The 25,271-nt window shown below is 41.6% G+C and overlaps 1 protein-coding gene across 3 annotated transcripts in view; it reads right to left on the reverse strand.

Moving 5' to 3' along the window:
- Window positions 1-25,271, reverse strand: part of BRF1 (BRF1 general transcription factor IIIB subunit) — a 282,491-nt gene that overhangs the window by 59,171 nt on the left and 198,049 nt on the right. For all 3 annotated transcript variants that reach the window (XM_089522715.1, XM_089522714.1, XM_089522717.1), the window contains 4 exons: window positions 12,368-12,429; window positions 10,937-11,018; window positions 6,835-6,890; window positions 2,972-3,228 (listed from right to left, as the gene is read on the reverse strand). In XM_089522715.1, the coding sequence (XP_089378841.1) occupies window positions 2,972-3,228; window positions 6,835-6,890; window positions 10,937-11,018; window positions 12,368-12,429 (457 nt within the window). The remainder of the gene's footprint in view (window positions 1-2,971; window positions 3,229-6,834; window positions 6,891-10,936; window positions 11,019-12,367; window positions 12,430-25,271) is intronic.

A 25,271-nucleotide genomic window follows, 5' to 3' on the forward strand; every position in this document is an offset into this window, starting at 1 on the left:
AGTATGCCTCTCACAGTTTGCTTATTAGGCAAATTTCTTCATACCAGATAAAAGATAAATAATTTTTCAGAAATTTAAAGACAAAACCAAGAAGCATATTAATCACTGCAAATTAAATGGCTAGTAAGATCTGTGCTTGCAACTCCTTGATGGAGACACACTAGGGGCTTCATTGTCAAGTGAGAAGTGCCGCATGTCTCGTTCTTAATTGCACATAAATTACTAAGAGTATTGTATTGCTGAAGAAAAAAAATGCATTTATCTGTTAACACCTCAGAGGGACATATGTGAACAAAGGAATTTCTGCATTACAACCAAGAATAATGCTGAACAAAGGAATTTATGCATGCCATATAAGATGTATTGCACTTAGAGTAAGGGAAGAGGGGGGAGTCAAAAGGCCTACCGTGAATCTTTAATCCTGAGAAAATCAAAATAATATACGCACTTGCCAAGTTCTTAAAACATGAAATACTGTATTTAGAGAATATCTACCTCTACATGTACATCCATGTCTTTATGAACATAAGATGCTGCCTTATATTGAATGAAATAATTGGTCCATCTAATCAGAATTGGCTACTCTGGAGGGAGCTATCTAGGATCTCAAGCACAAACCTCTACCAGCCATATTACCCTTTTCACTAAAGGTGCCGGAGACTGAATTTTGTAACCTGTTGCATTCAAAATATGTGCTCTAGCCAGTCCCAAAGATATTAAACATCGTTCATTCTCCAGCATAACTGCTTAAAAGAAAAAAAAATCCACAAATTTCCCTTGATATCATAGCAAATAACCCACTCTCTATTTCTTTTGTTTCAAGTAATACTGTTTTCTCTTTCCTGCTTTCAATGGTTTTACCTCTGCATATTAACATGTTGGAAGGTAAAAGCACTAAAACAATTTAGAGTATCCATTCTACTCATTCTATTGACTCAGATTCAAAGTACCCAACAAAGGCCTTGTAATGACTTTATAGGGAGAACAGAAGACACTGACAGCTCTTAAAAATGGACCTGTGATATTCAAAGAATATAGCACCAAAGAAGAACAGAAAATTTTCTACTGAAAGATCACATTGTTATTAACATATGGATGCTTTAGATTGAAAATCTATGCCAACTGTGAGGTTCTGAGTCACAACTAAACTTCATTAAGACAATGTCCTTCTGAAAAGACAACCACTGTCAGATCTGAAACAATTGGTGGCTGGTTTGCCATAATAATCAATAGTATGTGGGCTGGAAGCAAGTACATTGGACCCTTGTTATACACTGGGGTTTGGTTGCAAGATCCCCTGTGTATAACAAAATTTGTGTATACTCAAGTCTCATTAAGTATAATGACATAGCAGCATGGTGTCCCTTATAAAAAATGAAAAATCAAGATTTGATATTTGAAATGTATACTTTTTTGAACATTTTCAAACCATGTATGCTTGAATCCGTGTATAAAAAATCTGTGTATAAGAAGGGCCGACTGTACACATATAATAGACATGGGTGTGCATGCATGCTGTACTTTCAAGTCATTTCCAACTTATGGCAACTCTAAGGTGAAGCTATCATAGGGTTTTCTTGACAAGTGTCTTTTGAGATGGTTTGCCTTTGCCATCCTCTGAGGCTGAGAGAGTTTTACTTTGCCTAAGGTCACCCAGTGGGTTTCCATGGACTGATGTGTACCCTGAAAAAATAGCAACAAGGTAATGGGAGAGACACATCTCTCCCAAAAGCATACACATAGGATATCCACAGCATGCATATCCAGTACATGGAACTCACTGCCATATGATGATTTCAGTGCAAAAAGCAGAAATGGCCTTTTAAAAAAGGGATTGCGTATCCATGCCTACTTCTAATACAGCAGCAGCCACAGATGTCACTACTTTACAATTCCTCCTTTCCCATGTGTGACGCAGCTGTATATTGTGCATGTGGTTTATCTGTGGAAGCTGACAGTTCATTACACAGGAACTGGTAGGTGTCAGAGTGGCCCTGGAACCCTAGGAGTGGCACAAATCCTGCACTGGCAGCCGCTTCTACACTCCTACAGCTACAGCTGTCACTTTGCATCATGCTGCCCATTTGCATCCATTTATTAAACAGCCCTGCCCTGAAGAGCAAGGCATTCATGGTTGAGCTTTAATGAAGACAGGAGACAGAGACAGATGGGCAGACATCAGCCATAGGAAAAGCAAGTCCTGCAACAGATTCCTTACCAACTATTAGATGTTCCTCTGGCAGATCACCTGACATCAATTCTAGATGTTGCAGGGTAGGCTAGAAGACTAGGTAACTCAGCCTCTTTAAAATATAAAATGGCTAGGAAGCAAGACATAACCATCAAAAACATGGGGAGCAATGAGAAAGCTGAATATTGTCTGCACTTCACATATAGTTTAAATGCAATACATCTGTCCAGAATGGAATTATTTTCACCACAAGCATGATAGCTTTCCTTCCCCATCCCTCACATTTTAGGAATGCACAGCCCACTGGCATGCCTGTTTACTAGAAAGCTTCATACTCAAGACAGTAATTAGCAACCAAAATCTGGCATAAAATTCAATAGGATATCTAAACTGCACCACCACAAACTGTCACAGCAGACAAGAACCATCTATTTTTCAAATCAACATGAAGGGATGGAGACACTTCAATCACATCAACTAACGTAAAACTAACATTTAGAATAGGAGAAAGATCTGGAATATCGCAAAATGCTAAGGGAGGAAGTATTGATGGCTGAGTGACGCATTTGCAGAGTCTGAAGGATGCCTTCGCACCACAATGATTAAACCGTATTGAAGCTGCCGGTTGATATGTGACCTGCAGAGGAGGATTCAATCTAGGCTCATATGCCAATGTAAATATGAAAGTCTCAACATTATTTCAGTGTCAAAAAGACATTAACAATCCCTTGATGTGCTGATTGCTGCACAGAGAACACAATAAATGAACAATTGTAGTACCTTTTTCCCACACTGTTCACAGTGCTGGCCACATTCCGAGCTGGGAGAGATTTTCTCCTTGACAGCTTCTTGGTGGTGGTGCTGTCATCAGTGCTGTCATCATCTTTCTTTGGTGTGCTCCCTCCTTTGCTGTTGAGGTCCCTTAACACATTATAATTAATTTTACTCGAGATCTTCTTCTGTTCCAACATTTTTTCAATCGCCTCTCCCGCTGTGCTGGCCTGGATCAGCTCCCGTTTCTTTGCAGACTTCTTTGGCTTAATTGAAACATAAATAACCACAGTGTTAGAGGGTGATCAGAATAATTTTATTGATACTGAACAGTGAATTGCAGTTCAGTCATTATTACTCAGGTGGAAACAGGTTGTAACAGCAATTGATAGGTGGCACAGTTACATTGTTTTAGAAAGTCAGTCAGTGCCTCACAGAGATTTTAATAGGATGATGCTGAAAAGCCACTATCGTAAAAGGTCTGGAGATCACTGAAAACCTAATGAATAAGTAACAATTAAATATTCTCTTTAAGAATAGTGGAGAGCACTTGTTTCTTGAATAACAAACAAAATGCCGTAGGGGTGTTAGCAATGTTTCTCAAACAATTTGTTTCCCTACAAACTGATACCCCAAAATAACAATGAAACAAAGAAGTGAAATTATCCTTTCATTGAATCATACCTTTGTCCCAAAGTGAGCCACAATGGGTTTCTTTTTGTTTTTAATCTAGATTAGTTTTCGCCCGCCTTTGGACTACAATGAAATGATCTGGTGGGGATTTCACTTATCATGCTAAAACCAGTCCCCATATCAAACAGTGATTACATAGGAGCTGTTCTGCCTTTAGAACATAAGCCTCTCTGGTACGCTGTAAAGCATTTACTTCTACTGCAACAGCCACAAGAATTACTACTCAGTTCCCTCTCCCCTTCCTGTAGCCAATAGTTTAAAGAGTACACATCCCTTCATGGGGTTCCCTCTTGCCGCACAGTACAGCTGGCCCTCTGTATACATAGACTATTTATCCACGGATTTAAGCATCCATGGCTTGAAAATATTTTTTAAAATACATAAATTCCAAAAAAGCAAACCTTGATTTTGTCATTATATGTAAGTGGTTCCATTTTACTATGCCATTGTATTTAATGAGATTTGAGGATTCACAGATTTTGGTATCCACAGGGAGTCCTGGAACCAAACCCCAGTGAATACCAAGGGCCCACTGCAGCTGTTAATATCAGTTGTGCAGAAACATACAATGCCACAATATCCCTTCCAGAAAGGTAACTGAATAAAAAAGGAGATAGGAAGCTTTTCTAGCCTGAAGGCTAAATTATTCCTTAGGAAACTGGGGGCTGAAAGAGCAGCGAATGCAGTCAGAGCTCAATGGCAGACTATTCACCCTACTGTCATGCATGTACACCCCATTCACAGTCTCAGAAGCCCATGGGAAAGGAGCACAAGAAGATGGGAGAATCTGGTGCTCTGAGAAGTCTGGAACACGTATAATGCTTGGATCTCTGGACTCCTTAAGAAAGAGGTACGTGGTGCACAGCCAACTCTGCTTATCACAGGGCAGAAGAAGAGAAGAAGGGATGGGGGGAAGGTAAGCAGGAAGATGTGTGAGTGAGTGAGTGGTGGAGGGGATGGAAAAAATGGGGTGAGGAAAGGCTGGGTGAAAGAACAGATGGAGGAGGAGGAGCAAAGGCTGAGGGACAGCGAAAATGGCAGAGTTGGGCCACTGCAACAGGTTACTTGACCTTCACCCACACTCCAGTTTATCAGTTCCTTTTGGTGCTAAGGAATGTTAATCTTTTCAAATGCAACTTCCAGTCCTCAGAAAGGAACGTTTATGTGTGTGTCCCCTCCCCCCATTTTTTTCCTTCTCATGAGTACATTGCCAATTCTGTGTGACTGTGCTCCTTTATTCTTGCAGTCTGGATTTGTCCCAGAAACAGGGAAATTATTCCAAATTTTATTAACCATAAATATGTGTACAGTGTGAGAAAAGAAAAGGGACCCATATTCTTGCTAAGAATACAATTTTATCCCTCCCACCAATCAGGGCACGGAAGGAACAACTCAGTGGAATTCTTATTGCCGATGATCAGCATGGAACTGAAATACCAAGACAGCATTAGAGTCGCTGCTGCAACAGCAAGCTCAAGGGATACAGACACAGTTTAAGTAAAAGTACAGAACTGTGTTCAAGAGTTCCCAGGGGACTGCTGCTCTACGGATCAGTGAAGGCAGCCAAGTGGAATACATGGCATTGGCAATATGCCATTAAAAGGGCTTAGCTTAATATGTGCCTCTGAGAAATGATGCATGCTACTCAAAGCAAGAACAAGGTCAGCATGACAGCACCACTCAAAAGTTAAATGCAGAATGTTTAACTTGTTCTGAGCAAGGCTGTTGGTCCATCCGTCTCAGTAATACCTACAACAGCCTTCCCAAGCCTGGGAGCCTTCAGACTATGACCTCCATCATTCCTGGCCAGCAGATGGAAGCTGTAGTCCAACATACCTAAGATGATACCTGTTTGGGGGAAATGGGTCTATGTTGACTTGACAGTGGCTCTCCAGGGTTTAAGACGAGTCTTTTCTACACAAATCTAGATTGTCTTGTGCCATTTGTGAGTAGTTTTATTACTGTACACTGACAATCCCTTTAACATGGAATAAGAATGCTCACTTACTACCCAAATTGGTAAAAGTTATCTGTTGGACTACTGGCATGCTTGTCGACTTATGGAAATCTACAGAATTTATAGAGTTTCCTTAGGCAAGGAATACTGAGAGGTGGCTTTGCCGGTCCTTCCCCTAAAATATAGCTTACAACACGTGGTATTTATTGGTGGTCTCATCCAAGTACTAACTGGGGTTGACCCTGCTTAGCTTCCCAAATCAGACGGGATGTGGTACCTTTGAGGCTGAGCCAAATAATCTTTAGGACAGGAAGATGGGTGAAACATTTCCTTAAAGACTATGCAAAATGTTCCTTCTTATTGCTGGATCACTGTTATTTGAAACACATTGGGACAAAAAATGTTGCAAAAATCTTTTCACCCCTTTTGACCAGGGGACTCCAAATATAGTATAAATACCCTCCACACCCCTGATTGCTATGTGCCTTCAAGTTGTTTCCAACGCAGGGTGACCCTACTTATCACAACGTTTTCTTGGCAGAATTTGTTCAAAGATGGTTTGCCTTTGCCTTTATCAGAGGATGAGAGAGTGTGACTTGCCCAAAATCACCCAGTGGGTTTCCATGGCCAAGAGGAAATTTTAAACCCTTGTCTCCATAGTTGTAGTCTAATGCTTAAACCATGACACTACACTGGTCATTGGGAGCATTCAAGAGCAAAAACATTTTTGGCAAAAAAAAATCAATAAAAATTATTTTGACTCCCTAGAGGCCACAAAAACAGACCTGAGGACCACATGACACCCATGGGCCAGAGATTGCACTGTACTGTATACTATACTGCCTCTGATACTGGAGATATTATATAGATATCCTGAGTAATAGCCCTTAGGGGACCAAACCTCTATTAATTTATCTAATCACCTTTTACAACCATCAGCAGTCACCGTTCTACTGAAGGTAGAAGGAAGGGTGCATTTAACCAAGATGATGAGAAACATCAAGAAAAGTGTATGAAATATAAGTCTTTTGCCTCAACCCTGCAGTAATTCAAGGAAGAACTTCACTAAGTATTATTTTGCTAACTAAAAAACTACACTCCAGGTTTATTACAAGTAATATACAGTAATACATAGTACTGCATAATAATCTTATTAGACAAGAAGATAAGTGAATTATTCCTTGTACATGTATAGTCTCTTTATTCCAAAAGTATTATTTACCTTGTGTTCTTTATAAATCCCAAGCTCTTTCTCTTTTGCTATCCTTGCTTCTTTTTCTGGAAGGAGACAGGAAGGAAAAGCAGAGTGAAAGGACGACTATAATCCAGATCATATTTTAAAGAGATTTAACATTTTTTGTTAGCAGTCTTAGTGAGCAATCATCTCACCAGCCAAAAGCCAGGTCACATCATCCCACTCTCCCAGCATAAAGGGAGGCCTACTAGAAGGATAGTGTTTGCCATTCATCCACAAAAAATTCCACAGGAGTAGATATTCTGATGATGGTGACAGAGGAGAGATCATGGAGATATATGTTGTGGACAATTGAGGAACCACTAATTCTAAGCGCTATGTCCCTTGGACACCTAAAAAGCTAAATTCCAATGCCAAGTTCCTGTTTGTGACTGGTGTAACTCCTGGTGAGTACACCGTAAGTATTTTGCATGATCAAATTGGTAACACCTCCTTGCAGAGTGCTTTTTTCCATCTGTGCAGTGGCAGCCAGAATGCATCAGATGCAGCCCCAAAAACCCCAAATGGCCATTCATTATCAGCCTCCTTGCTGGTCCTCCCTCCCAAAACTTCAGCACATCTGTGTTGGAAGAACTTTTAATTAAAAGAGAATTTTGGCCAAAGAACCTTCAATTACGCCGGCTCTAGAGCCGACACAATGAATATTCTCCTGCTAATCAGAGTGGAAAAGAAGAAATAAGGAGGTCAAAATGGTCATTGTTTTTAAGCCACCTTGAGTTCCACTTTAGGAGAAAGGTAGGATATAAAGCCAATAAATAAATAAAATTAAAAAGAGACTTCTAACACCTATCTGGTACAGAAATTCCCATCCACAGGATAAGATGGTTCTCTATCCATGAGAAGGCTGGTTAGAACAACTAAGGTCCAAAGCAAACTGCAGAAAGAATCCAGCTTGAGACCACTTTAACTGTCCTGGCTCAGTGCTAGGCAATCCTGGGAAATGTATTGTGGCACCAGAGCTCTCTGACAGGCGGTGAAATATCTCACAAAACTATAGTTCCCTGAATTCCCTAGCATTGAGCCAGGGCAGTTAAAGCAGTCTCAAACTGGATTATTTTCTGCTGTGTGTTTTAGACCTAAAAGAATTCCACGTGTGTCAATTTGATCATGGAAGAAAGATATGAAGACTTTATTTATATGCACATATTTATGTGTCTACATGAAGAATTGTGACGGTATATGCAGAAACGTCTGCCTAGAACTGGAAAAGAAATGTGAGATCATATCACCTATAAATACATGTTAAACTGACACAGAAAGACTACTAACTAAAAACATTAAGGTTTTTTTTACCATTAGTAACTAACTGAACTGTGCTTCATTATCTAGTGCACACGCTTTTTCTCATAAACATAAAAGTGGACGCCTTGTTTGCTCAGAATAATCTAGCATTCTTTGAAAGAATTTCAGCCACCAGAAGATGCTAGGTAGTTAAGTGGAAAAATTTCCCAGTCGGTCCACAATCTCTCTTCTACCTATACCTGGCCCAGAGAGCCTTTGGGTTAGAAAGGATGTAAAAAAATTATTTTGACAAACCATCTGAGACCTAGGAAACCATCTAATAAATCCCCCCACAGCAACAGATGCATTAAGGGTTTTTTTCTTTTAACAATACCATCACCACCAACACCAAATTCTCTTCTAGAAGGCCAGTCTTGGTAGCCCAGACTGGTAAGCCTCTGGTAAAAACTATGAGAAAATGGAAGTTTTCACTACTGATTTAGAAGCAACTTCCATTTTCTCATAGTTTTTATCAGCTACCTTATTGTTTGCAAATTTAGGGAACTGTGATAAGTTTAGTTCTGTCAAACAAGGATTAGCCCATAGTTTATAACTGTGGATTGATCCCCAAGCATGAACACACATAGGAACTCTGTTCCATTTTAAAAAAGAAAATGGATGCATTTTATGTTTCCTCTGAAGATGTACTAGGGGATCAGTGTGGATGGGAGGCAGATGAGACTATGCTTCACTACTGCTCATGCAAGTAACAGTAAAGAATAGACTAACAGTGTATTCAAACTGAGACATTACCCCCAGAAACCTTCACATTGGTCCAACATGTGGACGTTGCACCACCCCAACTCAGTGTAGTATATGAATAAAAAAAATGTTTTAGTGTGCATATTTTCATCTGCACATTCCTTACAACATTTTATAAGGAAATAACATCATTGAAATTAGAACAGTTTTATATAAATAAATTCAACATTTAATTCAACACGTATGTAAATTTTACATATAAAAAGTTTAGGAAGAGGAGGATGATGAGGGATCAAGCCCTCTAAATCTCGCATCCCTTTCCTTGAGCAATTCTCATGCCCCCCCCCCCCAAAAAAAAAATACCTGTCCCACCGTTTGGGAACCACTGATCAACATCATTGATGGGAAACCTGTGGCTCTCCAGCCTGGGTAGGATAAAGGAGAGTTGGAGTACAAGAATATCTGGTCACATTAGATGTAAAGAGAACCATCCCATACACTACATCTGGTTTTTGTTTTGTTTTGTTTTGTTTCTATGCTGTCTTTCTCCCAGAGTGGGACCCAGGATGGTTCACAGAAGAATATCAAGAGCGGTTTCCCTGGGTGAACCTACACCTGCGCAGCTGCACACTCTCCCAGGACATATCGCTGCTTAGCCACAGGGCTGAGGCAGGTCCTTTGTGGCTGCGTGCGCAGCAGAGGAATGGTCTTGAGAGCTCTGTTCCTCTGCTGCAGCCTTGTCACCTTGTTGGGGGATTCTTTGGTATCATGGGGGATGTTCGGCTTGGCGAGGGGGTTGTGGATTGTTCCATTCCATGTGGTGCTCCTATTGATGTAGTGTGGGGCAGGGGGAGATATAGCGGTAGGAGAGTGGAGTTACATCGGAAGGGAAGGCAGGAAAGATACGTAATATCTATCTCTCCTTCCTTCCACTCTCCTAGCCAAAGAGATCTGTGGGTCAGTCCAACTGTACCACAAACCCTGTTTCTGCTCCTATGTAACGCCAGGTCCATAAAGAACAAGTCCCACATTATATACGATCTGTTGGAAGAAAAGCGTTGTGACCTGGCATGCATCACTGAGACCTGGCTTGGGCCTGAATCTGAAGCTGTGTGGGCTCAGGCCCTTCCAGCCGGGTACTCAGTAAAGGACCAGTGCAGGTTAGGTGGGCAGGGGGGTGGTGTGGCCTTGATCCATAAAAATAACATCATCCTGACCAGGAACCATTTAGGTCAGACAGATTATATCGAGTGCATTTACCTGACCCTGAAGGACAAGGACAGTCTGGGGATTCTGCTAGTTTACCGGCCGCCCCGTGCGCTAGCAGACTCCCTAGCCGAACTCACACAGCTGGTCTCGGAGCTGGTGCTGGAGTCCCCCAGGCTTCTTGTCCTGGGGGACTTCAACATCCCTTTCGATCCCAGCTGTGGTTTAACTGGAGTAGCTCGGGAGTTCATGACTACCATGACAGCCATGGGCCTGTCCCAATTAGTCTCAGGGTCCACACATTCGGCTGGTAATGCACTCGATCTTATCTTCTGTACGGATTTGGAAGCTCCGTGGACATAGGTTACTCAAATCTCTCCCTTGTCATGGACGGATCATTTTCTGGTCGAGGCAGGTATCAAGGCTTCTACCCGGATCCCTCCCGGGGGTGGCGGACCTATTCGGATGGTCCACCCTCGCAGGCTGATGGAACCTAATAGGTTCCAAGAAGCCCTAGAGGGGTTTATGGTTGGAACTGACGGGATTTGAACCCTAGCTTCCTCATCATACTTTTAACACTCTCCTTGCTACAACCATGCTAGTTACTATCTTTTACTATACACTGTACTTTTTAAAAAGAAAAAAACTCCTTACAAATGTCTAAAACAAACTATTCAATAATCATATCAGTGAACCTTTTCAGCCCCAAATATTCTTCCTTCCTTCCTTCCTTCCTTCCTTCCTTCCTTCCTTCTTTCTTGCAGTATTTATTGTTGCCCACATGGGTCCCACAAGCTGACCCAGAGGTTGTGACTATACTTTTAAAAGGTGACTTAAAATACTGTTATAAATAAAGACTCAGCAACTTCATTTTGCTTACCCTTTTGTTCCTTCAAATAATCTGCATTCTCCCTCATCCACAGTTCTGCTTTTATTTTGGCTTCTGAATCATTAAGTATATACTGGAGAGAAACAAAAATGTTAGGCTTTCAACATAGGTATCAGCAATGCAGTCTCGCAGTTTGCCATTCTGATTGCCATCCTCCCTCACATTCATTCCCTCTTCTGTAAAATGCAATGATTTAATTGTTCTATGGGCAATGTATTAAACAAAAATCAAACAACGTTTGCAGATAATCATTGGGTTTCTAGCCAGACCACAAGGCTTAGACTTTTTTTATTTTAAAAGCAACATGACAGTTGCCCCCCCCCCTCCTGCCGCTGGTAAGAGTGACCTGTTATAAACACATCACTTTCAATGTATTTTTTAAAATTAAAAATCACTAAAAGTGGCCCAGCTTCCCACAAGCCTCCAGAAGTTAATAGTTATAAAGTAGCAGGTAAATGTTACTCATTGTGCAAAATAAAACTTTTAAAAATACAATGTTGTTAAAATGTCTATCGGTATTGAACCTGCCTCTCATTATTCAAATAAGGAGTACCAATGTTACCATTAATAGTTTCTTTCCAAGCTGTGTCCTCCCACCCCTGTCCCCTTAACCACATCCATTTAAAGTTAGCTCCTCTTCAGTTTCCCCTTTAAAGAAACAGATATGGGCATTCCAGTAAAGTACATTTGAGTACACCCATATGCCTTCCCTTTACCACTGAGCAAGTACAGCTTCAATCAACACCCATCCACACCCACATAGGCATGTGCCTTTCCCTTTTGACATAATTTGTCATCCAGATCTCTCTGTCTCTGTCTCTCTCTCACACACACACACAGTGGGCCTTTGGTATATGCTGGGTTTGGCTCCAGGACACACACACACACACACACACACACACACACACACACACACCCTGGATACCAAAATCCATTATATACAATGGCACAGGAAATTGGTGTCCCTTATTTAAAATGGCAAAAATCAGAGTTTGCTTTTTGGAATTTATATATTTTAAAATATTTTCAAGCTGTGAATGCTTGAAATCAGCAAATAAAAAAATCTGTGGATATGGGGGGGGGGATATATACACAAAACAGAGCTTATTGCTTCTGTTGATGCTCTCCAATTTGTCTGGACTCTTGGCCTGTAATGTCCACCTGCCCATGGCTGTTTGTTTTCATCAGTGGTCACTAATGGCTGCTATTAATAATAATAAATCATGGCCATGGTGATTCATTATGTTGCATGCATCCTCAGAACAGAATGCCTTTTATTGGAGCTTTCTGATCCCTGGGTAAAACAAAACTAGCCTGGTCCTATGAAAACATCTCACCTTTTTAATAGAGCCACATAGGCATAGAGAGAATTATGGCCAGAGCAGGGGGTGGGAGGAAACCTGGCAGGAAGCACATGCTTACCATATCTATTTCAGAATCATCAATTCCACTTAGATCCAATTCACCATCTCCAGTATTTTCATCTAAATAAAAGCAAAGGAAATTTTAATTAGGAGGTGCATTCATTCCAAATCAAATCCGATTCACACTCCAACTTCAATCATCTCAGAAATACAGTCTTTCTGATAACTGGTTTGCTAACAAAGCAACCTTTCACAAGACAGGGCCTGTCCAAATTAAAAAGTGTGTGTGGGGGGGGGGGGGGAGAGCTAATTTTTTTCCTAACCATTCTTCTTATTGTTACTCTTCCTTGTAGGAACACAAATTGTCTCTGCAATTAATTAGTGTGAATTAATTAGACACAAACAACCCCCCCCCCATCTCCTTGGGAATCACTGTTAATAGGATTCAATAGCAAACACTCAATCAAATGCAAAGTGAAGGAATGAAAGGTTAAGAACTTTTGAATGTCCCAGAGTCAAGGGCATGGAACAATGGGATAGTTGCTGTCCTCATCTATGGATGCTAGTACAAACACATCCCAATCATCACAGTGTCTGTTTTACTAGCTACAGAGCTGCCAACTGTACATAAATGTAGGTGATGAGCAAGATCAACTGTTGGTTAAAAGATCAGGAACTGGGTAGGACCGATACTGGCAAAACATCAGGAAGAAAATCTTCTAGAACATGGCCACATAGCCTGAAAAACCCACAAAAAACTATGGGTAGGACCACTTAGAAAGGAGCTCACACTGCGGTCCTGGCACAGGCCACCCACACAACCTAAGCTATATATCTAAGACTTAGCAATTTAAAACATGAGAGAGGCAGACTTTTGTGCCACAAAGCCTATAAATAAGGAGCCCTAGTGGCACAATTTTAAATGCCAGTACTGCAACCACAAGGTTGTGAGTTCAATCCCAGGGCTCCAATGTTGACTCAGCCTTCCATCCTTTCACAGGTCGGTAAAATGAGTACCCAGCTTTGTTGGGGGCAACTGGCTTATAGATTGTAAACTGCTTAGAGAGTGCTGAGTTCACTGATAAGTGGTACAAAAATGTAAATGCTATTGCTATTGAAATATTAATAACAATAATAACAACAAGGCTCAAGGTGAGGCATAGCATGTTAAAACAAAAAATATAATTAAAAATACATAAACCCGCAGTTACAATAAAATACTAAATACTATAATACTATAAATACACTCATAAGAGTTCATATACACTGTGATATAAAATTGACTGGATATGCCTGTCGGAAGAGACCATTCAAGTATAATATGTTCCTAATCCTGAACTTCTAAGGCTATACTCCATCCAAGATTATACTCTGAAGGTATGAGTTGTAATCCACAAAATGCTTTAATAAATCTTTTAAAACATGCCACACGACTCTGTTGTTTTACACATTTAGGAACAACTAATCACACAGCAGAGGAAGCTACAGTTCTGGTCAACATCCTAAATTCTTAGCACCCCAGAAAGTGGCAGCATTGAACTAAAATGGTTGTATGGGAAAGCTACCCAAGCAGGAGCCTTAAGTACAATGTTTACAAAATAATTCATGCAAATGGATTTCAGAGTTTGGAAGAGAAACAACTTGCTTGCTTGGAAGCCCATAAAACCCCTGAAGCCCTAAATCTGATGCCCCATATTCACAAGCAAGGCACAGGTTTTCAATTCACTGGATAATGTTTTTACACTGATGCTTGAGACATTTTGTATACGTTATCATTCCATTCTCCCAAAAATGCACCTGACAACATATATTTGCTGCAGGCAACTGTATGATAATATATTGACTGAAAATGCCTCAGGAAAAGGTTTTTAAATGGCATATTTTAGTCATGAGTTTTACTGACAACTCAGCAAACACTAAGTCTTGTTACATGTCATGTGCAACTTTTTACACTGCAACTTTTAACACATATCTTGGGGGGAAGGAATGACTCCTAGCAAATCCATTCTAAAATCTGGGGGAGGGTAGCTCTTTTCCAAATGTAGGCAGCAGAGTCATGTTGCTGATTTTCCATAAATTGTCTCAAAATCCAATAAATGCTCAAATAGGAGCCCTGCTTTGCCCTTCAGAGCACTTGTGCGGCCCTCATTACAGACAATGCTATTAAGCCATCCCAAGCAAATTGGTTAACATCACTGTCATGCCATATAATTGAAAATAAGCCTGCAGAAAGAACGGCTACATTTAAATTACAGCATCTGGGAAAGTTACTTTTTTTGTAGGTGAAACCAATAACTTTGGGGGGGGGAGTCTGGGAACAGCTCCAATCAGCACAGAAGGTGTTGGCCTGGATTCCATTAGGAGTCCCATCCAGAGTAAACTCATTGAGTCAACTGCTGAATGGTGAGTCAATACTTCTGGAAAACTTGATTGTTTGTTTGCATGCTTGCATGTGTGTATGGTGTAGTAAAAGATGTCTCTTATATAAAATGGCAAAACCAAGATTTGCTTTCAGGATTTTTAAAAAGGTTTTTGAGCCATGGATTGTTGAATCTGTGGATGAAGGATCCATGGATATGGAGGGCTAAATGTAAATTAGTTCCTGAAGACATTTATTTTAAGAAAAGTTTGTCTTGGTGCCAGAAAGAAAGCAATGTTGGTGTCAGCTGGACCTCCAACAGGGAGGCATTCCATAATCAAGGGGATGCAGCCAAGAAAGCCCTCTCCCATGTCTTCCAATTTCATACTCCTCACCCCCCACAGATCTCAGTTTATTGAAAGGGTCATTCTAGTTGGGACTACTAATGGAATTCCATTTGTAGTACCAAAGTAGTACCGAACAAGTTGTGATGACTGGTCCTCCAGTCATCTGGGAACCTCTTCTGAACCATAAGGGGTTAATCTGGGAGGAGGAACATGCTAATGAGAGATGACATCACATGCTAATGAGCTGTGGCATCATAGCTGATGTAAGGTCTAACTGACCAATCAGAGAGTAGGACCGCGAGATTCAAGAACTTTCTATGGGAAATCTTTAAAAGGCCCTTTGCGGCCATGCGCTCCTTTGTCTCTCCCTTGATCCTCTCCTGAGGGGGAACCAGATGATGTCTCTTGGAGTCTGGGGGACACAGACTAAGGAATGCAGGTAGAGTTGGCAAGGAGCCAGCTCCCTGATTCCAAGAACTCAAAAGGACTACAAATCCCATCTTCCGTGAGTAGTTAGGAATGTGTTAGCTAGTGCGTTTAGGCCTTTTGTTGTTTTCAACAATGGCTTGTCTGGAATGAACTCTGTAACTATGTTCTTTGACCTGCAAGGCAAGGAGGCTGTGCAAGAGTGATATAAATTCTTTCTATCCGATTCTATCCCTTTTTAAAATAAACTTCTTTCTTAAAAAGCATCTGCTATCTCTATGCTCCTATACACGTGCCTAGGCTCGGCTACTGGTTGTTCTGGGTTGGCAAGAAAGGAAACTAGATCTCTCTCTCTCTATTCCTCACAAGTCCCAGTGTGTGTGAGGACGGGGTATAATTCATTCACTGGGTGGTGGCAGCGAAAAGTTCTTTTTGTAAAGGGATCCCCTGAGAGTAATAGTCACGCACAGGGCTTTGCCCTCAGGGATCATCACACAAGTAATTTTTCCAAACCTACAAGTGATTGTTTACTGCTGAAGCCATATTGCTTGGATGCATATGTATACACAGAGTATTTCCCCACCTCACTCTCTCAGCCCCAGGCTCCAAATTTCACTTGCTGCTTTTTCCCACACACCCTCCAATACTGAGCTGGTCCCACTTGTGTGCGCATGTGTGTTTTAATTCGGTGTGCCCGAATTGATCAAGTGCTAACTTACCACCACATGCATGTAACCACTCAGTGAACTGATCATTCATAGCAACATGCCAAACAGCAAGAAAGGAAATATTTGCATGCAGAGAAGCAGCTGAGAAGGAAAATTCCTCTCACTAGCTGGCAGGATTATGATGATAATCAGTGCACACAGTAACTACATCAGATCATTTATTGAATACAGTGAGCCCTCCACATTTGCTGGGGATAGGGTAGGGTGGGAAACTGCAATCTCTGGGCCCTCCAACACAACATCCACCAGACAATGACCACAGAACTGCACTGGAGGACCTACAAATGCCTAGAGAAGTGCTCTAGGAATCTATAGATTCTCCAGTGTGACAGCTGAAGGTAATTGGCCACAGAGTCACACTGGAGGACCTAGAGATTCCTAGAGAGAACATATTAATTGAATCCGCAAATAATCATATCCATAAATGTCGACGTTGCAAACGTGGAGAGCCAACTGTGCATTTTATCTGACCCTTTCCCCAATGGGCTCATAGCAACACAGGAAGTTGTCTTATATCAGGTCAGATGTATCCACCTAACTCCATGTTCTAAGCAGAAAGCATCTGAAAGAGTTATAAACTTTTCCAGGCTCAGGCTCTGATTCTGACTGGCAGTGATCCTCCAGGTTTGAAGCAGAGAAAGCAAACTAATGTTCAATGGAAGAATGGCAGCAACTGGGAAAAAGCATAGGCGGGGCCACAAATGGGGCATTATTTTAAAATATGCAAATCACACACTGATCATGGAATACATGGAGCACTAAATGCATTAGATTCAGGTTTTCAGCTCAAATCCGTTTCTTTGTGATTTCCATCACCACCACCACCACATTCAGTTAATTTAGCAGAATTAAACTTTTGGATATTTTTCCTAGTCTAATGCCCCCCCCCCCCCAATTTATTCTTAATGTTTCCTGCAACAGAAATGAAGAAAACGCTTGAAAGGCACATATGTCTTTAATAAGCTATTCTGAAAACAAAACCACTTTTACATTCCGCCAGATCCGTTTTTATGTCAACACATGAATTCAAACTCATTTTGGAATCCTGTGCCAGTTGTTGTGCCATCAGCGTCAGAGATGGCGGAACTCATTTGTCAACTGCCAAATTGGAAGGGAAAGATCTAAAAGGAAGTGATCTGAAATAAGCACAACTTATACTCAAGAGAAATAGTAGAGGGAGTAATTGAAGGCTACTAGTCCTGCCTGCCTGCAAACAGCCAGCTTTCAGCCTGTCTGACAAGTATTCATTATGGGTCAAGATTTTGCTGAGAATATTTGGGGCATTCAAATTCCCAGGTTTTACGTCCCCTCCAGACAAAACTGTTTTTGTTATTAAATGCACATCCACAGTAATACTCAAATTTGAGAAAGAAAAGCAGCTCTTCTGATGAGACACAGCAAACAGCACCGCAATCATCAGCACAACCAGCTGATGCTGCCTGCCCTCACTGTGGAGGGTGGCCATCTGTTGCCCATTAAACAGCTTATTCCAGAGGCAAATGAAAGGGAGTTCCTGGCTTCTGGCTCTTTTTCAGCCTTGGTGGAAGCAGGAGGGACCTCCTTTCTGCTCAAGTTTCTGAACAGTATTCTTGAATAATAATAAAAAAAACAACAACACCTGAAATGTGGTACTCTGTAAATACAGATGTGACCACCTCCTTTGGCCCACGATCTTAAAACAGCAGAGGCCTGAGTGGTTTTGATGTGGTTCCTTGCAAGTTTTGACTTTCTGCTTTATGCCTTCCCCACCTCCTTTTGAAGGAAGCCAAAGCCTTCAGGGTACAGGTAAAAACAGACTTTTGGGTTTTTAAAAGAGGTGTTGCTTTAGGCTATTAATCTTGTAAGCAGATCAGAGAGTGCCTTTGCAGTTAAATAAGGGCAAGGAACAACAAACACACAACCCACCACCTTCCCTTGTCCATTCTAATCTTTCAAGCGTAACCAGAAGTTTCCGCAGCTTTCAATCAAGTCTCCAAGTCAATTATAGGCCTGGCAACTTGAAAGCATCTTGTCATGCCCTTCACAGTCACACCACCTCTCTCCTGGCCCATCAGAAGATAAACACAAAGACTTAAATTTAACTGCTAATTGTTTATGTTCCAACTAGAGTAGACCCACTGAATCAATGAGGTTTACATTACTGTTGACTTGCCATTTAGCAATTGATTTAATGGATCTCCTCTGGTAGGGACTAGCAGGTGGATTTATGTCAAGGCTTCAGAAGAAGGGAAAGGATCAATTTCTCAGTGTATACGCTATGCCATTGTTTATAGAAACTCCCTCACTTCGTCCTTGGTTTCTCCGGTTCCAATGACTGGAGAACCAGACTCATAAAGACTTCCACTAGGTGACCTTAGGCAGCCCTGACAGTCAAGGTCAACAATGTTGGGCCACTAGATGATCTTGCTTACTTCAAGGGCAGCTTCAGATTTTATATTAGGGTTGGAATGCCTTTGCCTGGCAAGCCAAGAGATTACTTTGAGTGAAACCTAAAACCAACACTTCCCCCCCAGAAGCCCCATTCAGAATTCTGCAGATCCTTCTTCCATTGCATCCCAAGATAACATGCAGACTACTGAATTTCTGATCACCTCTTTCCTCCTGTTCTTCCTTTGGAAGCTTGTACAAATGTGTATGCCTTCTCGGTTGGCCTAATAAGTGTAATATCACAATATGGATTTTGAAACTTTTACTTATGTTGTTCTTGCACCAGTCCCATCATTCCCTGTACATTAAGATCTTCCTACTGCCCTGCTCAAAATCTTTTCTCGGAGAAAACTCAGCACAATTATGAAAAAAGTAAGGCCTTTTCAGGAACAGCCCCAGCCCAAATGTTCTGGAATGACCTCCTTGAACAAATGCATTTCAAAATAAATAAGAAAAGCTTGTTTGTTTACTCAGGTCTTTGGGAATTAGATCTACAAGGCTATATTAGTGGGTGAGACCCTGCTGCTACTACTGATTCTGTGGTTTTATTGTCTGCCATTTGAGGAAGGATTACTACCAGTTCTATTGCTCTTAGTGAGACCTGGTGTCAGAAATCAGTGGATGCCTGCTTTCCTGCTCAGATCCTGCAGGAAACCAGAAACATACATCTTGTGTATGTGCCTTCAAGTCACCTGTCAACCTATTGAATTTAATAGGATCTTCTTAAGCAAGAAATCCTCAAAGGTGGTTGTGCCAATTCTTTCTTCTGAAATATAGTCTACAAAAGCTGGTATCCATTTGTCTTTTTCTATTCAAGCATTAATTAGAGGTGACTCTGCTTAGCTTCCAAGATCACACAGGATTTGGTGCCTTTAGGGTATTTAGGGAACCAAATACATCTTAGAAGCATATAAAAAGAAACTGGGGAAAATGAGAAACCATTCCAAAGCCCCCTACCATATTGTAAGGTCTAAGGTTGAACTGATTAACAGTTGCTAGACAAGTCAAAGGCGGGATACAAACCGCCATATAGTACGTATTCTATACGTACTACGGTTAGGAAGGGGCGGTGCTTCCGCACCCCCCTAACCCTAGTACGTATAGAATACGTACAAGATGGCGGCACCCTTTCCACATGGGCGCCGCCATCTTTACGTACTGGACGCATAGCGTCCAGACGTGTCACGGCGCTAATGACATCACGAATGCGCCCTTGGCGCTTTGCGACATCATCAGTGCGCCGCGGAAAGAAGCTCCGAAATGGAGCTTCTTTTTTGCTCCGCGTGGGAGCCGCGCGGTTTGGCTGCTGCAGCTCCCGCGCAGCGCAAATGGTGCCGGCGGGAGACCGTCGCAAAGCGGCAGTCTGTATCCCGCCAAAGTGTTAATGCAATGACAATTTAAGGCTGAATGACCCAGACTACCGTAGCCTGTCCATGCCCTAACACATGATGACGAGAGACCATTCTCTGTGTCCTACTATGGGTGAATCACTGTTGATGAGGAGCCTTTTTCATGGCTGTACCAAAACTTCAGAAATTCTTGCCACAAGAGGCTACATTGCCACTCTGTAACCATACTTCATATGCTAAAGCTCTTCCTGTTCAGGCAAGCAGCTACTTCTTATGTTTTAGGCAAGGTTCTATTTATTACATCTACCTGTTTTTATTATATTTTGGAATTGTATTGTGTTTTATTGCTTTTGGTTACTGTTAGCCATTTTGGATGATATGTAAACACTAGAAGGGTAGGATTTTAAGTTGTTTGCATAAGTATATAAATACAGAAAGTATTTCATTTTCCAAGGGAAAGAGTGCCTCTCTTGACTGCACACCAGAAAGCCATGCTCTATTATGACTCTTTCTTACTGGGAAACTAAAGATTGTCCCAATGGTCTGGAGGTGACGCTGGTGAGGGGGACCCCTGTGCCACCAGTCTCCTTTTAAACCTCATCCACCAGTGCCTGCCAAGGACATGGTCCTAATGCCCCCCAACAAACAAGAGAGCACCCCCCCCCCGTGTTTTGGAACAATTCCTATTGTTCCTTTCCAATCCTCTTTATTCCTTCATGGTGCATCATCTTCAGGACACAGGCAGAAAAGAAAATCCACAAAGGAAGAAAACCTTTAACACTCAAGTGCCAAAGGGCTTATTCTTCTAACCTATAAACCTTTAGCTGTCCCTGTTCTTAAGTCTATGAATTCAATTGTGAATGAATGAAAATTCAGCTCACATTTTTAAAAAGAAGGAAAAAGATTCAATCTGCTTAAATAATGGCATAATAACGCGAAGGGACGCTTTTAAATATGAGTATTCAGGGTCATCAAACAAGCAAGGCTGTGTATGTTATGACTACACAAAAATATAAATCAAACGCCGGGTGCACAATTCAGGTTGCCCTTTCTGCAAAAGGACAGCAGGTTTCTAGGCCTTATGTTTACAAAGATGGGCTTAAAAGTATGCAAGTAATGTTAGATAAAACCTCAGCAATATTAGATGAAACCTCAGAAGGGGAAAAGGCAGTGATTTCAGTATCCCCACACATCTTCTAGCTCTGTTTCAGAAATATAAAGAATGGAAGAAGAATGGTACAATCATGAGAAAAATATCCAAATTAGCTTTATTTATAATGGCTGCAGAATACAAGTTTTCTGGGTGCAGTATTTAGCTTAGCTCAACAGAAAGGGGACTGTAAAGAGAAAATGTAACAGTTAACAGGGCTCAAAAAGCATGTGGCTCCAAAATTCAAACAGAACACAGAAACTAGAACACAGAACAATGGATGCAGGCTACAGAAAAAGAGATTTCACCTTAACATTTAGGAGGAATTTCCTAACAGTAAGAGCTGCTAGACAATGGAACACACTCCATCAGAGTGTTATGGAGTCTCCCTCCTTGGAGACCTTTAAACAGAGGCTGGATTGCCATCTGTCAGGGATGCTTTGACTGAGAGTTCCTGCAGGGCAGGGGGCTGGACTCTGATGGCCCTTGTGGTCTCTTCCAACTATGATTTTATGATTCTAGGAGATTTAAGGGACAATTTACCATTTCTTATCTCCTCCATTTTCAGTGAGAGAGACTGAAGGACATTCGTACTTTCATTAAATAAATGACACCTAATTGAATGTAGTTTGGTCTGAGTCATGTCATATGCTTATGTTTGCCTTTCTTCATAAGGCATGGTTTCCACAATTTTTCAACATTCTTTTTGAATTGTGTGTCCAGAACTGGACACAGTATTCCAGGTGAGGCCTGACCAAGCCAGAATAGAGTGGCATTATTATTTCCCTTGATCTCGACATTATACTTCTATTGATGCACCCTAAGATCACATTGGCCATTTTAGCTGCCTCATCACACTGTTGATTCATGTTCAACTTGTGATCTACTACTGTCCCCCATCCTGTATCTATGCATTTCATTTTTCTGCCCTAAGTGCAGTACCTTACATTTCTCCATGTTGAAATTAATTTTGTTAAACTTTGGACCAGTTTTCTAGTCTATTCAGGTCATTTGTCCTATGAGGAACGACTTAGGGAGCTGGGGATGTTTAGCCTGGAGAAAAGAAGGTTAAGAGGTGATATGATAGCCCTGTTTAAATATTTGAAGGGTTTTCATATTGAGGAGGGAGCAAGCTTGTTTTCTGCTGCTCCAGAGAACAGGACCCGGAGCAATGGATGCAAGCTGCAGGATAAGAGATTCCACCTCAACATTAGGAGGAACTTCCTGACAGTAAGGGCTGTTCAACAGTGGAACACACTCCTTTCTCAGAGTGTAGTGGAGTCTCCTTCCTTGGAGGTCTTTAAACAGAGGATGGATGGCCATCTGTCAGGGATGCTTTGATTAAGAGTTCCTGCATGGCAGGGGGTTGGACTGGGTGGCCCTTGTGGTCTCTTCCAACTCTACGATTCTATGATTCAGGAATCTTGAATTTTGATCCTGTCCTCTAGGGTATTAGCTGCTACTCCTAATTTGGTGTCATCTGCACATTTGATAAGCATGATCCCTATTCTTTCATCCAGTTGATTGATAAAGATGTTGAATAGCACTGGGCCCAGGACAGAACCCTGTGGAACCCCACTGGTCACTTCTCTCCAGGATGAAGAGAAGCCATTGCTGAGCACCCTTTGGGTTCAGACGGTCAACCAATTGCAAATCTACCTAACAGTCACACTGTCTAGCCCAGGCATCGGCAACCTGCGGCCCGCGGGCCGGATCTGGCCCGCCAAGGCCTTCCTGCCAGCCCCTGCGCAGTCCTGCCGCCGATTGCCGCCGTTTTCGTGCCGTTCCAGCCACCATTTTGTTTTTCAAAATGGCGGCCGAAGTCTCGCATGACCTCAGGATGGCAAAGGTCATGCGAGACTTCGGCTGCCATTTTGAAAAACAAAATGGCGGCGCCCATCTAGGAGGCCCGGTGCAGCCCCTGGAGCACTCCAACAGGGGCCTCTGCCCTCCTCCCTATGAATAGAAGAGCAGGGAAAGGAGGAGGAGGAAGGAGGAGGAGCCAGCCACCCAGCAAGAGCAAGAGCAAGAGCAAACCAGAGAGAGGTTGGTTGCTTCATTAGGGGAGGGGGGTTAGCCTTCTATTCTGAATTGCATTTTAGTGGTTTCCATGCTAGTAACTGTTATTATTATTATTATTATTTACTTGCCCTTGGTGTTCTCTTTGCAAAAACTCCTCTCAGCTCCTTGTGCTTTTCTGGGTTGGTGCATGCTTTCTCCCTTCTATTCTGAATTGCATTTTAGTAGTTTCCATGCTAGTAACTGTTGTTATTATTATTATTATTATTATTATTATCACTCCGGGGGCGGAGCATGCGGCCCCACCCCTGGAGGGTGGAAGCTCCACCCCCAGCATGTGGCCCCGCCCCCAGAGGGTGGAAGCTCCACCCCACTGCTTCGGCCCACCCCAGTTGTCTGAGGGACAGCAACCTGGCCCCCAGCTCAAAAAGGTTGCCTACCCCTGGTCTAGCCCACATTTTACCAGCTTGTCTGCAAGAATATCATGGGGGACCTTGCCTTACTGAAATCAGGATATGCTATATCTACAGGATTCTCTTTGTCTACCAAACTGGTAATTTTATCAAAAGAGATCAGATTCATCTGGCATGACTTGTTTCTCTGAAACCCACATTGATTTTTTATTATTATGGCATTAATTTCTAAACAGACCCTCTCTGTTTAATGATTTGCTCTAGAATCATTCCTGGTATTGATGTCAGACTAACTGGATGGTAATTGTTGGGATCCTCTTTTTTTCCCCTTTTTGAAGATGGAGACGTTTGCCCTCCGTGAGTCTGCTGGGACTACTCCTGTTTTCCAGGAGTTCTCAAAAATTATTGCCAATGGCTCCGATATTACATTTGCCAGTTCTTTTAATACCCTTGGATGTAGTTCATCTGGTCCTGGAGACTTATATTCGTTTAGATTAACCAGGTATTCCTGGTTAATCTGTGCTGAAATTCCCCTACTCTGTCCTCTGCTCCATTATCCTCAGGTTGAGTACCCTTTACCTTTTCTGGTGGTGCAGTGGTTAAATGCCTGTACTGCAGCCACTCACTCACAAACCATAAGGTTCAATACAAGCAAAAGGGCTCAAGCTTGACTCAGGCTTGCATCCTTCCAAGGTCGCTAAAATGAGTATCCAGCTTGTTGAGGGCAATTAGCTTACACTTTGTAAACCGCTAGGGAGTGCTTCAGTGCATTGACAGGTGGTATAGAAACGTACTTGCTATTGCTATTTTCTGAGAAGACAACAAAAAGAAGCAACAAAAAGAAGGTATTGAGCAATTCTGCCTTTTTTCTGTCCCCTGTTAGAATGTCACCATCTTCTCCATGCAATGGCCCTACCATTTCCTCCTTCTTCATTTTTCTACTCACATACACAAAAAAGCCCTTATTGTTCTTAACATTTCTAGCAAGCCTGAGCTCATTCTGTACTTTTGCTTTTTTGACTTTCATCCTACATGTGCTAGCTATTTGTTTAAATTCCTCCATGGTGATTCCCCCCCTTTTCCATTTCTTATACATGTCCCATATACCCATATGCTACTTTCAGTTAACAAAGTCAGAATATACAATTTTTGTTTCAATTTTCTTTAAAAATGCATTATTTTGGATTCTACCTTGAAATAAAGGCTGGTAGTGTTACAACCATAGGGACATTACATAAATCTAAAACAGGAGGACAAAACTATGTCTAGATAAAAGGACTTCCTCACAGCCAGAAAGTAAATGGATTTCAGGGAATCTTCTGAAGCCTGTACAGTTGAGTACAACTCAGTTTTACAACCTTAAGACATTAAAGAACTGCTATGCTATGCCATAAAATAATGTGTGTTATTTGATTCTGTAATGATGAAATTATTTACAATAAACTAGCAGCAAAGTCAGTAACATTAATGGGATAATAATGATTATGTAGAGAATCAGAACTATTGCAGATTTCAACCGGCTGATCCAAATTGTGGACTTTTAGCATTCTCTGGAAAATCAATCAGTTTGCTCATAAATAGTCATGGACATGTTCACAGTGCATGCCAAGACACATAAACCACATACAAAATTTAGGCCACAAACACTAACATGAACTAAATGTGTGACGGTCTGCTATTAAACTTCTGTTCCTTGTTTACATTAGCCATAGTTTGTAAGAGTCAGTCTTTGACATTGTCACAC

The sequence above is a fragment of the Sceloporus occidentalis genome, unplaced genomic scaffold, assembly GCF_023333645.1.
Source record: "Sceloporus occidentalis isolate IW3139 unplaced genomic scaffold, rSceOcc1.0.p SCAF_4, whole genome shotgun sequence".
NCBI lineage: Eukaryota > Metazoa > Chordata > Lepidosauria > Squamata > Phrynosomatidae > Sceloporus > Sceloporus occidentalis.